Raw genomic sequence first — 14742 nt, 5'->3', positions numbered from 1 at the left:
GCTGTGCTTGCAAAGCAGTAGTTTTGTTGTGATTAGTAATAGTGAGCAAGCAAGCTACTGTATGTGGAATAACATCAGCTGCCGTCACATGTCTTCCTCTTCTGGTAAGCATAGCTGGTGATGTGTGTCCTTCTCTCGCAACCTCTAAGCTGTCTCAATGCACGATGTGCCAGCATGTACAGTGTCACTACCGAGCAGTGCATACAGAGGGGCATGGGTAGGAGCACACATCTACACATTGTGCTATTAAGTAGCTATACATCACGTAATTTTATGCAGCAAATAGTGTGAAGTTATGGATGAAACACAATGAAGATAGTATAAGCATTGTATTCATTACTTTGAATCATATCACATAGCACATATCAACTAAAACAAGCATTTTAGAAATATGATCAAGATCAAAAGTCAGAGGAGCAAGTTGTTTTCTCAAAGTGTAAATATTTTTCCCTAATTCACATAATAGTCTTCAAATCAGTAAGTATCTTGTACTTCACACTCTACAGCAGCCTATGTTCTTCCTCAGGGTTCAACCTATCTCCACACCAAATTTCATAAATCAATGAAAACATAGCAGACAGAGCTACTTTCATATTTATAGTGTCAGTGTGGATTGGTTGATAGGACACATTCTGAGGCATCATGGGATCACCAATTTAGTATTGGAGGGAAGTGTGGGGGCTAAAAATCATAGAGGTAGACAAAGAGATGAATATAGTATGCTGATTCAGAAATATTCAATTACAATTTTTATTTATTTTATTTTATTTTATTTATTTATTTATTTTTTTTTTTTTTTCATGATCCAGATTTGATGAAATTAAGACTGCATGGCGCCACAAGCTATGCTCAAATTAACTGTGAAAACTGCATAAAAGAGATTAGCATGTTCAAAAAGATGCAGGCATATATGGCAGTTTTAGATAAAACTTTAAATAATAACTTTTTTCCCTTGACCAGTATTTGATGAAATAAGGATTATGTGGTGCCTCACGCTATATTCAAGTTACCTGTGATTACCCCATGAAAATCTGTCAACTAGTTTTGAAGATTAGCACATTCAAACAAATAGACAAGAAAGTTTTAGTAAAACTTTAAATCACAATCCCCACCACTCCATGATCCAATTTTGATGAAATACAACCTATACGGAGCCCCAAACTATCTAAGTTACCTGCAAAAACCCCTTTAAAATTCATTCAGTAGTTTTGGAGAAGTGTGTTTGAACATACAGACACAACAATGTTTTACAATGGGAATGACTGCAGAGATATGAATCTCTAGGAAGGATAATGATTTGGGGAAATCATATGGTTCAATAAGAACATTAACAAGGTTAGGAGTGGGACAGAAAGTCTAGTACCTTCCGACGCGGAAGTCGAACACGTGGCAGAACAAATGGACATCGTCAGCCCATAGAGGGCTCCACCTCCGCGGCGGCTATTCCGCGCGGCGGTTATTCCGCGCAGCGGCTCTTGCGCAGCGAGGGTGCCACCGCTAAGCCACATGCAGACAGCGGCCAATAGCCGCTCCCTCCGGTTTCGTATATAGGGACCCGCTCTGCCCTAGTCCAGTCAGTCTGATACTCGCTCTGGATTTCGTTTCTGTCTTGGCAGTACTGCGTTCTGGTCGTTGCTCGTTGTTGACATTTGCCTGGCTCTGGTTCCGAGTGGATTTGCGTTTGGTGTTTCGTGTTGTGGTTTCCACAAGCCTCCGTTCTTTATCTCTTCCTTGTTGTGTCGCTCATAGTCGGTCATGGTCGGTTATTGTCAATTGTCGTTGGTCTGTCGTCCGACTCGTCCTGTGTTTATCCGGTGGTGCGTGCTCCACCGCCGGCGGCTTCCCCGCCTGGCAGCTCCGATCCGCAGCCCAAGGCGTTCCCGCTGTTGGTTGTGGTTACCACAGAAAGTTACATTGGCTTTTGTGTGGAAGACACAAAGGAGAGAGGATCTCATTTCATGGATTGACTTGAGAAAATCATGGACTTTGTGGAGTAATCTTTTGATACATTCAAAGCCTGACTGGTTCTGAGTACTTCTTAATTTCTTTTGGGAAATGGTAGCTGCCTTAGTCAGAGGAGAATACTACCAAGAATATTTGTTTTTGGATAAAACTGTGACTTGGTTCCAGAAGAGGCTGTTGATGCAGGTGTTGAGGGATTCAGTGGTGAAGCAGGTGTGTTTGCCCCAGATGCCTAGGCTGCAGGGAAAGGAGTATTTGATGTAGGAAGAGTTAGACCTGTCAAAGTGTAGGTATTATTGCTTACTGGTTGGTTTTTTATGGACTGAGGTTTGGATGTGGGCTTCATTGAGGTGCACATCAATGTCAAGGAAGACGGCTATGGATCTGCATATAACCAAGTAAATTTGAGTTAGGAAAAGGAGTTACCTGTTGCAGGAAGAGGATGAGTGCTTCCTCACCATTTCAGACCACAAAAATGTCATCCAAAAATCTGTACCATGATAAGGCACTGAGCTTCTAGGTCTTGATGAATGCCTCTTTCATGAGGTCCAACAAAAGGCTGGCATAGGAGGAGGCCACTCTGCTTCCCATAGCAGTCCTGATTTGTATGTATGTCTGTCCCTCAGAGGTTGAGTAGTTATGAGTAAGTGGGTTAAAATCATCTATTCATTCACTCAGTGACCATACTGGCACTGAAATGGAAGATAACAGAGAGAAGGCTGAAATACTGAATTCGGTCTTCTGAAATTGTTTTACCACAGAAGATCTTAACACAGTCCCTCCTTTCACTCGTCTTTCGAACATTCAAATAGCAGATATTGAGATAACCGATTTCAGAATAGAGTAACAGCTACAATCGCTTAGTAGTGGAAAGGCATCAGGACTAGATGAGACACACAAGATTCTACAAAGATCGTGCAAAAGAACTTGCGCCCCCTTTTATTTATCGTAGATCACTTGACCAACAAAGGGCACCTAGTGACCAGAAGAAAGCACGTATCATTCCAATTTTTAAGAAGGGCCACAGGATAGATGTACACAATTATAGACCTGTGCCATTGACATCAACCTGTTGAAGAATTAATGAAGATGTTTCACGCTCAAGTATTATGACGATTTTGGAGAATGAAAATCTCCTCTATAAAAACCACAATGGATACTCAAACATAGATCCTGTGAAACTCAGCTCACTCTGTTCCTCCACGAGATCGAAATGCCATAGATAACAGCACTCAGCTTGATGCCGTGTTCCTTGACTGCAGGAAACATTGGACACTGCCTCGCACTGCCATATAGTGGGTGGGGGGGGAATACAAGCTTATTATCAGAGCAGATTTGCAACGGGATTCAAGACATCCTAGCAGACAGAACATTACATGTCATTCTTAACGGAACAAAATCATCATATGTTAAGGTAATTTGCAGAGTAACCTAAGGAAGTGTGATAGGACCATTACTGTTTACAATGTAAGTAAATGATATAGTAGAAAGTGTTGGATGCTCTTTAGGGCTGCCAATGTGTTGGATGCTCTTTAGGGCTGTTCATGGATGATGTGGTTTTCTATAACAAACTATCAACATCAGAAGATAGTAACAATTTGCAGAATGCCCTCCAGAGAATTGATGAATGGTGCAGGATCTGGCAGTTGGCACTGAGCATAAATAAATGTAAAATATTGCACATACATAGGACAAGAAATCCACTGCTGTACAGCTACACTGTTGATGACAAACTGCTGGAAACAGTACCTATTGCAAAATATCTAGGAGTAACTATCCAGAACAACCTTAAGTGGAAAGACTACATATAACAAATAGTGAGAAAAGCAAATTCCAGACTCAGATTCATAGGAAGTATCTTAAGGAAATGTAAAGTCAGCCACAAAAGAAGTGGCTTATAAGGTGCTTGTTTAACCAATTCTTGTTTATGTATCTGGGATCCCTACCAGGTAGGGCTGATAGAAAGATAGAGAAGATCCAATGAAGAGTGACATGTTTCGTCACAGGATTGTTTAGCCAGTACGAGAGCATTATGGAGATGCTCAACAAACTCCACTGACAGACATTACAAGAGGCGTTTAATGTATCATGGAGATATTTTCTATTGAAACTTTGAGAGAGCACTTTCCATGAAGAGTAAGACAACATATTACTACCGCAAGTTGCCATTCTGGTGTCAAGCATTTAGTGTGTGCTGATGCATCAGCACAACAAGTTGTATATTTTAATTGTGTGTTATTTTATTTGTGACAAGCTGATGTCCCTGTCATGTTTTATTTGATACCAAATCGCTATGTGACTTTCGGTATGTTAACAAGCAAGTACAACTAGTAACGTTACGGGATCCAATGATGACAGTGTAGATATGCTGACACAGGTCATAGTGACAGAAAGAACTGCTACTGATCTTGGCTAGCTTGATTCCTCAAGAATAATATCCTCGATTATTTATTCATTATCTTCCAATCCCCATCTTCTCCTAGAGTTTCTGTCCTCTGTGGTTCCTTGTACCACCATGGAAGTTATTTCCTGATGTCTTAACAACTCATATCATCCTGTCCCTTCTTCTTCTCAGTGTTATCCACACCCTGCTGATTCTGTTGTGAACCTCCTTTCTTACCTTATTAGTCAATATAATTTTCAGCATTTTGTAGCACAACTTCTCCAATCCTTCGGTTTTCTTCTTTCCAGTTTTCCCAGAACCCACGACTGACTCCTGTGCAATGCTACACAGCAGACATACAGTCTCAGAAGTGTCTTCCTCAAATTAAGGCTTATGTATGGTACTAGTAGACTTACTTTAGCAAGTAACGCACTCTTTGCCTTTGCTAGTGTGAGAGACATGTAGCCAGGTGAATGAATGGTAAATGAACCACAGAAGTTCTTGGCTCCATTTCAAGAGAAAATGAAAGGCTGAGATGACAGCATACTGAAAGGTGAGTAGAAGGGACTAGAAGACATGCAGAACAAACAAAGGCTACCCTCACTCCTCTCTTGGATGAATTGTTGTACTGCCCAAACATCTTGGAGAATGTTTTGGGAATTAATAGCTGCCATGTAGTTTCCATAAGTACCTAGAGAAATAGGAAACAGCTGACTTAAGCAAACCCCAACATATCTGAGAAAGATTAATACAACTGAGATGTAGCACGTGGCTCAGAGGTTGTTCTCTAATGACTGTTTAGCCTGGATAGCCATCCACCCCATCAGAAAATAGTGTATCTCCAGGTTGACAGTTGGTTTAAGAGGTTTGTGCTACAAAAGAGCCTCATTTATCTGGCCCTCATTAATCTTGATTTCCAGTTTATCCAGATTAATTTTTTGTCTCCTTCTACAACTTATGGACCAAGGCGTCCTGGAGAACATCAAACATGTATACAGAGGATAGATACCGGGTAAATTAGCTGAAGAAGAGGGAGAAAATAGTGTGTTTTCTATACTGAAATCAGAAAATATCAAAGATCTGCATCTTCTTGGGATCAAGTTAATGAACTACTGATGTGGAAGTCATGGCCTGCCATTTGTCACTGCACCGCCAAAGTTTGTGAACTTGTCAACATGCCTGAAGTCCTTTAAATATTAGCAAACATTCCTGGTGTTCAGATGTAGACAACAGTAGATACCTGGTTGCCGAATGACAATGATACTGGTTATGGCATGATAACTGAAGACAGAACTGTATTGTCACCTCTGTACTACAGTGAATGACAGTAATGGTGACGTGTACAAAGAAAGTGGCATTTCAGGGAAAAATATAATGCTTCAGGTGGAGGAAATGACACAGTTGGAGAAACTAATGGCTGGAAACAGCTGCTGAACTGATGTTAGTGAAACATTTATGTGATTGTGCTACACTCAAATGCTACAGAAGTTTGAAACAAAAGAAACTTAAATCTTATTCCAGCAAATAAAACTGAGCAGACTATGATAACCATAAAGTTTAAGTATGAAAAAAGTGTTTTTTGTTAATGCCAAAATAAACGGACTGCATATTGCAGTACATATTAGTGTTTTTGCGTTTAGTAGAATATTGCCAGATATCAGGATTTTCGGTAATTCAGATTACATCCAGTCCCACCTAGTCCAGATACATGAGGCTCTAGTGTACATTTACTTTCCAGAAGGTGAAGCAACTATTACTGTTATTTGTGAGAGAAACATTTTACTGTAGAACTGCATAGAGACTGCTGAAGTACGCCCACTGCTTAAGGCTATAGAAAACTTGCGGGGCTCATGAATCCACAGTTTAGAAATTCCACATTCACCAAACTGTTTCAAGCCAATATGACCCATGAAAAAAACTTTCCCACTCCCCCCCCCCCCCTCTATCTCTCTCCTATCCCTCAGTTAGCATAGGGTGCTGCTAACAGAATGTTGAATCACCACCTGAGAACATCACAGGTCTGTATTGTGCCAAGGAAGTTTTAGATTACACGTCAGTGTTATGCAAACCACCACAATGGATGCAGAAACTACATAACAGCAAACAACTGCGTGCCAGAAACAACACAAATAATCTATTTTATAAAGTTCTAAAGAATATCAATAAATCACCTTTTTTTCTGAGTAAATACCTGCAAGTTTTAAGATTAATTTTGGAGTGGATGTTAGGAGAAGATTCTGTGGCTTCAAGTCCATATGACAGACATTGTGAGATCTGAGAAATTTTAGAGCTACAGCCAGCTGCTGTAGAAACTTCCTGCATACTGTCTCTGGTAATTTTCTGCGTTTGCGTATGAAACAAGACAAGTCTCCACCATTGCAGTACTCCATGACAATGTAGATGTTCCTAGAGGGAGATAAATAGATTTTCCATCAAAGAAACACACATCACAGAATAAAAAAATGTTGTCGGTTTCCAGTTGGTGTGTAGAAAAAAGCAGAATTAGTTAAAAATGTTATGAAATACCAATCCCGATGAGCTCAATATTTTGTATCTCCTACTTAATGCATACTTTTACCTCACACAATGTTTCTTTGCTATTGTAATTGACCCAAGAGTACTGAAGGCATTTGTTTTTATTGTTTTGTATTCTGTTTTCATTGTTTTGTGTCCTATTTATGACTCTTAGCATGTGTAATGTGCTACTTATTCTATGCCATTTCCTTATAGAGAAATATGTCCTGCATAGTTAACTAAGAGCATTATTTGTTCAATAATGTATGAAAAGTTCTGGTTGAGAATTACGAATTATTTAGGAATAAAGGACATGACTCACTGAAAGGCACAAGTGCTGCATCATCGATGAATACACAAATAAAAGGTACAGAGTTTTCCTAGCTTTTGGAATGAACTTCCTTTTTCAAGCATGTAGGAGAAACACGCACACACACACGCGCGCACACACACACACACACACACACACACACACACACACACACACACGTCTGTCTCCCCACATTGTGCTCAGTTGACTTCCAGCTCTTTCCTGGCCCACAATGTGAGGTGGGGGTGCAGGGTGGGGTGGGGTGGGGTGGGTGAGGGATGAAGACAGGTGAGAGGCAGGGAGAGGGTTGGTGGAAAGCATTTAGTGGCTTGTGGGAGAGAGGGGAGCCATCTGTGAGCTAGCTAGGGGCAGAGGTAGAGGAGGCAGGTGGCAGAGAGCTGGGCATGCGATTTTACGGACTAGGGCATGAGATAGCAGCACACAACTAGCTGACACGAATTGAGGAGGTCAGGGGTACTGAAATAGGGGATGGTGTGTGTACACACACACACACACACACACACACACACACACACACACACACACACACACACACACACTATTGGGTGGGGGGACGGAGAGTCACCTTAGGTTTAGGCCAGGGAAGTTATGGAAGTGAAAGATGTGCTGCAAGCATAGCTCCCATCTGTGCAGTTCAGAGAAGCTGCTAGTGGTGGTGGTGGTGGTGGTGGTGGTGGGAAGGATCCAGAGGGTGGCACAGATTGTGAGGCAGCCATTGCAATCTTGCATGTTGTGGTCTGCTGCATGTTGTGCCCCTGGGTGATCCACTTGTTTTTGGCAACAGTTTGGTGGTGGCTGTTCATTCTAGTTGAGAGCTGGTTGGTTATGATCCCAACATAAAACGCTGTGGAGTGGTTGCAGCAGAGTTGGTATATAAAATTGGCTGCTTTCAGAGGTTTCCCAGCCTCTGTGGGGTAGGATAAGCATGTGACGGGACTGGAGCAGATGGTGTGAATGGATGGATTGGGCAGGTCCTGCATCAGGGTATTCCACGAGAGTATGAGCCCTGTGACAGGGGATTGGGGGTGGGTGTGGCATAGGGATGGACTAGAAAGTTGTGTAGGTTGGGTGGGTCGGTGGCAGAACACCAATTTGGGAGGGGATGTAACTATCTTGGGTAGGATGGGGGGGGGGGGACTTCTTTGTGGTTCGTTCTTGGGATGTATGTGAGGATTAGGTGTGTGTGGGAATATGGCACAGGAGATCTGTTTGTGAATTAGGTCTGGGAGGGGGGTATTGCCTGTCTTTCAAGGCCTTTGTGAGGCCTTCAGCAAACAGGGTGAGGGATTTCTCGTCACTGCAACTTTTCTGAGATGCGCAGATGGGAGCTATTCTTACAGTGCATTCTTTGCTCCCATAGCCTCCCTGGCCTAAAGCTAAGGTAACTCGCTGTCTCCCCACTACCAACACAATAGTGTGTGTGTGTGTGTGTGTGTGTGTGTGTGTGTGTGTGTGTGTGTGTACACACACAACATCCCCTACCCCAATTTCCCTGCCAAATCTGTGTCAGCTAGGTGTGTGCTGCAATCACGCCCTAGTGTATCACATTGCATGCCTAGTCATCTATCAACTGCACTCCTCCCCCCCCCCCCCCCCCCCCCCCCCAACCTGCACCCCTAGCCAGCCCACATATGACTCCCCATTCTCTCATGAGCCACTAGATGCTTCCCTCTTGTGTGTGTGTGTGTGTGTGTGTGTGTGTGTGTGTGTGTGTGTGTGTGTGTCTGGATAGAATTTCTACAAGGAAGAAGATTTCAATATATGCATTACGTCAATGGGACCTGAATTTGGCATGGAAAGGTACGGCCAAACTTTCAGGAACCATTCCTCACACACAAAGAAAGAAGATATGTTATGTGGACATGTGTCCGGAAATGCTTACTTTCCATGTTAGAGCTCATTATATTACTTCTCTTCAAATCACATTAATCATGGAATGGAAACACACAGCAACAGAATGTATCAGCATGACTTCAAACACTTTGTTACAGGAAATGTTCAAAATGTCCTCCGTTAGCGAGGATACATGCATCCACCCTCCGTCGCATGGAATCCCTGATGCACTGATGCAGCCCTGGAGAATGGCGTATTGTATCACAGCCGTCCACAATACGAGCACAAAGAGTCTCTACATTTGGTACCGGGGTCGCGTAGACAAGAGCTTTCAAATGCCCCCATAAATGAAAGTCAAGAGGGTTGAGGTCAGGAGAGCGTGGAGGCCATACAATTGGTCCGCCTCTACCAATCCATCGGTCACCGAATCTGTTGTTGAGAAGCGTACGAACACTTCGACTGAAATGTGCAGGAGCTCCATCGTGCATGAGCCACATGTTGTGTCGTACTCGTAAAGGCACATGTTCTAGCGGCACAGGTAGACTATCCCATATGAATTCATGATAACGTGTTCCATTGAGCGTAGGTGGAAGGACATGGGCCCCAATCAAGACATCACCAACAATGCCTGCCCAAACATTCACAGAAAATCTGTGTTGATGACGTGATTGCACAATTGCGTGCGGATTCTCGTCAGCCCACACTTGTTGATTACGAAAATTTACAATTTGATCACGTTGGAATGAAGCCTCATCTGTAAAGAGAACATTTGCACTGAAATGAGGATTGGCACATTGTTGGCTGAACCATTCGCAGAAGTGTACCCGTGGAGGCCAATCAGCTGCTGATAGTGCCTGCACACGCTGTACATGGTACGGAAACAACTGGTTCGCCCATAGCACTCTCCATATAGTGACGTGGTCAATGTTACCTTGTACAGCAGCAACTTCTCTGATGTTGACATTAGGGTTATCGTCAACTGCACAAAGAATTGCCTTGTCCAATGCAGGCGTCCTCATCGTTCTAGGTCTTCCCCAGTCATGAGTCATAGGCTGGAATGTTCCGTGCTCCCTAAGACGCCGATCAATTGCTTCGAACGTCTTCCTGTCGGGACACCTTCATTCTGGAAATCTGTCTCGATACAAACGTACCGTGCCACGGCTATTGCCCCGTGCTCATCCATACATCAAATGGGCATCTGCCAACTCCGCATTTGTAAACATTGCACTGACTGCAAAACCACGTTTGTGATGAATACTAACCTGTTGATGCTACGTACTGATGTGCTTGATGCTAGTACTGTAGAGCAATGAGTCGCATGTCAACACAAGCACCAAAGTCAACATTACCTTCCTTCAATTGGGCCAACTGGCGGTGAATCGAGGAAGTACAGTACATACTGACGAAACTAAAATGAGCTCTAACATGGAAATTAAGCATTTCCGGACACATGTCCACATAACATCTTTTCTTTATTTGTGTGTGAGGAATGTTTCCTGAATGTTTGGCCGTACCTTTTTGTAACACCCTGCATAGGACAAAAATAAAATTACATGTCATATTTTATTGTACATAATTACAGTTGCATTTTATGTAGTTAATAGATAAACGTGCTTGACTTTGAAAAAGCTGGCAATTATATGTCAAACAAAACTTAATAAGATACAATAAACTTGTAATCTGAACTACTTTTTTTTTTCATTTTCTATATTCCTTTTGGAGAGAGGTGCTGGGCCAGTGGGTACTACATAAGACTGACAAAGGGTGGAGATGGGGCCAACAAGAAATCCTGCTACAGAACCCTCAAGAAATCCTGCTACAGAGCCCTAGCAAGAAAAGATGCAGGTATTCAGCTTTCAGTTCTACACAGTCAATTCGAAGTGAAAAATCACTCCTAATGTTTTAATGCTAAAATATTTCCAGAAACAACAGCTGATTTTTGGACACACACAAATGATGTTAAATAGCAAACTGTATGCAACTATTGACTCTGTGGATAATGTGCACAGGGTCTGCTGCAGCAACATACAGGTTCATTACACATTTTCAGACGATTTCATATGTTTAAATTTCTGCAATGAGTGCAAACATTTTGTCGCTCCTCCAGCACTGGAACAATTGTGGAGACTCTCTCCATCAAAGAGTCTTTCTCATTGTCAGTGTTGATAACTATAGCACACATTCCTTTCCTCGGTAGAAGAGACATCTTGTGTTGTCAAATGTCAAAATTTTATCAGTAATTTGTCAAAGTATTCATAACAAAGTTTCCTAATGTATTGCCCTGAAGCCCAAAGCAGAAAGCTCTGAGATGCTTAGTGAGTCATGGAACATATATCAGAAAGACAGATTGGAGAACATAGGAGGGAGAATGTTCATTGCAGTTGACAAAACTATTACCTCTAATTAGGTCAAATTTGTGTGTAACTTTTAAGTTATCTGGATGCGTATAACATGTCTAGATTAAGTCAAGTTAATTGTTGGCAGCTTTTACTGGCCACCTGATTCTGCTGTGACAGGTTCAGAGTCATTCAAAGAAAGTTTATGTTCAGTAGCACGGAAATAACCATGTCATGCAATATCAGTTGGAGGTGACTTCACTCTGATGAGTGTAGAGAGTATAGTACAGTTTGGAAGGTAGGAGATGTACTGGTGGAAGTAAAGCTATGAGGACAGGTTGGGAGCTAAGTCGGTAGAGAACTTGCTTACGAAAGACAAAGGTCAGCTGCAGAGTGAAAATTTGTTTCTGGAATAGGTTAGCTATTGACATTACAATTTTGTATTACAGTTAATTTATTTATGGGTCAGATAATTCAAGCTTTACAAAGCGTATCCTGTGTAATCTTAAGCTAACATACTATTTTAGTTGGCGTATCCATGCGTATCTGTCTCCTGTTGCCTTCTGCCATTTGAAGCCTATGGTTTTCTTCAGTTCTTTTATCACATTGGTTGGGTGGTCGCCTTTCTCTGGGATTCCACTATAGTATTGCCTTTGTCCATCTTCAGTCATTCTTCATGCGATACGTCCTGCCCATTTCCATTGTAGAGCCTTTACCCCTTCCTTAACATCCTGAACTCCTTTCACTGCTCTTATGTCTTCACATACATTCCAATCTTTGTTAGTGAGACCTAGGAGTGACCTTTCCTTAGCTCTCCCAGTTGTTCGTATTTTTATATTGAAAAACATGTTTAAAATCACAGCCATTTCTTAGTATGGGTGGAACAAACTGTTCAAAAACAACCCTTTTTAAGCTTGTTGGCATATCATATTTATAAATGCTGTGTTTCTTCCATAAGCCCTACATCCTAACTTGATTAGGCAAAAAATGTCTGGTTTTATGTCTCCTTGGATATTAACTGACTGTCCCACATAAATGTATTCATTACTATTTTTAGAGTGTTGTTCTTCAATATTACTTGTTTTGCAGTTACACACTTGTGCATAGATTTGTTTTGGACAGGTTTATGTTAAGGCCCACTTGTTTGCAACTACCTGATAAATCCTTTATAGGAGACTGCAATTCTATCATGTTGCTGGCTAGGGCTACTATATTGTCTGCTGACCTCAAGTTAGTGAGTCTTTTACCATTCATTCTAATTCCCTTTTCTTTCCAAGTAATTCAGGACATAGCCATCTCAAGGACTGTTATAAATAATTTCAGGAATATAAGGTTATCCTGTTTTACCCCTCTTCCAATAGAAAGTTATCTCATGTGGTTTTCTATGCTGAAAGAAGCCATTGAGGTATCATAGATGTAATATAATTTAGTTTTGTACTTTATTTCCACACCCTGTTTGTTCAGTGCCTGTATACCAGGCATATGACTGACAGAATCAAAAGCCTTTTTAAATTCTATACAAGCTGTGCACAGTGGCATTTCATATTCATTTGCTCAGCTAATTACTTCGTGCAGGGTGTGTATATGATCAACTGCGATATAACCACTTTGGAATCCTCCTTGTTCTATAGGTTGTGGATTTTCCATAATAGCACTAATGCGATTTGCCAAGACTTTAGAGAAAATTTTGTGGATCATGAACATTTCCTTTTTTTGTATAGAAGGATTATCTTTGCTTTGTTCCAGGAGGCAAGGAGGCTGTCTTTTTGTATACAAGCAGTAAAGATTTTAGCCAAATGCTTTTCTATTTCTTCACCAGTAACTTTAAGCATTTCAATTGTCAGACCATTATGGCCACATTCTTGGTATTCTGCATTTCATTTATAGCTTTTTTTAGTTCTTTTGGGAGGATTTCTGGGGTTTTCTCATTTTCATTTGTATAAGGGGTAAAATATAGGGAGTGAAAGGCTCTTCACAATGAAAGGCTGTTCACAACTTTAAAGAAACCAGACAGCACTTATAGAGTTGACCAGTATGAAAGGGAAGCATGGCTGAGAAGATCCCCATACTTCTTTTGTAGTTTTAACTATCATTTCTACTAGTTTTCTTGTGTTGACTATTCTAATACCATCCAAAGAGTCCTCTGGAATTCTCTTTCTTTTTCACTTAATTTATTAATGTTGGCAGTTTCTTTTTTTCAGTGATTTTAGTTTCCTCCTTTCTAGATGTTTCTGTCTGCTTTTGCTCTTACTAATCTGCAGTTGCTACCAGTATTAAACTGGTTTGAAACTGAAAAAAAAAGAGAGAAGAAAGAAAGAAAGAAAAAAATGAGGATGATGAATAAATTATTCCCTTTAGCCAACTGGTTCATTTTCTATTATGATGTTTCTTAAAAAAAGAAAGAAAGAAAGAAAAGTGTAGATGTTGAATAAATTATACCCTTTAGCCAACTGAACTAACCTTTCACTTCTTTCATTTCTTTCATTGATTCCATGGCAACCTACAGAAACACCTACTTTTGGTTTGATACCAACTTTGGTATTTAAACCCGCAGTGGTCAGTTTAAAGTGATATATATTGTGAAATATTTTACCTCGTCATAAAAAAGCTTCTAATTCATTGTCAGAATGGCTTGAACTAGGAGCAGATTCTTGCACTATTTGTAACTTAATATTGCATAACGTGGAGGTCAAATAGTCCCCCATTCGGATCTCTGAGCGGGATCTACTCAAGACGACATCGTTATCAGGAGAAACAAAACTGGCTTTCTACGGACCGGAGTGTGGAATGTCAGATCCCTTAATCGGGCAGGTAGGTTAGAAAATTTAAAGAGGGAAAAGGATAGGTTAAAGTTAGATATAGTGGGAATTAGTGAAGCTTGGTAGCAGGAGGAACAATACTTCTGGTCAGGTGAATACAGGGTTATCAATACAAAATCAAATAGAGGTAATGCAGAAGTAGGTTTAATAATGAATAAAAAAAATAGGAGCGTGGGTCAGCTACTATGAACAGCATAGTGAACACATTACTGTAGCCAAGATAGACACAAAGCCCACACCTACCACAGTAGTACAAATTTATATGCCAACTAGCTCCGCAGATGACAAAGAGATTGAAGAAATGTATGATGAGATAAAAGCAATTATTCAGATAGTGAAGGGAGACAAAAATTAAATAGTCATGGGGGACTGGAATTCGATAGTAGGAAAAAGAAGAGAAGGAAAAGTAGCAGGTGAATATGGAATGGGGGTAAGGAATGAAAGAGGCAGCCGCCCGGTCGAATTTTGCGCAGAGCAAAATTTGATTATAGCTCACACTTGGTTTAAGAATCATGAAAGAAAGTTGTATATGTGGAAGAGGCCAGGAAACACTGGAAGGTTTCA

General features: G+C 41.0%; 1 protein-coding gene across 2 annotated transcripts in view; it reads right to left on the bottom strand.

Annotated features, from left to right (window-relative positions):
- The window catches only part of LOC126412807 (serine/threonine-protein kinase ULK3), a 126130-nt gene that overhangs the window by 53159 nt on the left and 58229 nt on the right, over nucleotides 1–14742 (bottom strand). For both annotated transcript variants that reach the window (XR_007575346.1, XM_050082590.1), the window contains exon 3: nucleotides 6537–6751. Coding sequence is in view for 1 of the 2 variants with exons in the window: in XM_050082590.1 (XP_049938547.1) it covers nucleotides 6537–6751 (215 nt within the window). In the remaining variant the exon portion in view is untranslated. The remainder of the gene's footprint in view (nucleotides 1–6536; nucleotides 6752–14742) is intronic.

The sequence above is a fragment of the Schistocerca serialis genome, chromosome 7, assembly GCF_023864345.2.
Source record: "Schistocerca serialis cubense isolate TAMUIC-IGC-003099 chromosome 7, iqSchSeri2.2, whole genome shotgun sequence".
Lineage (NCBI taxonomy): Eukaryota > Metazoa > Arthropoda > Insecta > Orthoptera > Acrididae > Schistocerca > Schistocerca serialis.
Note: the sequence above shows the minus strand (reverse complement) of the source record. Positions and strands in the feature narration are given on the sequence as shown.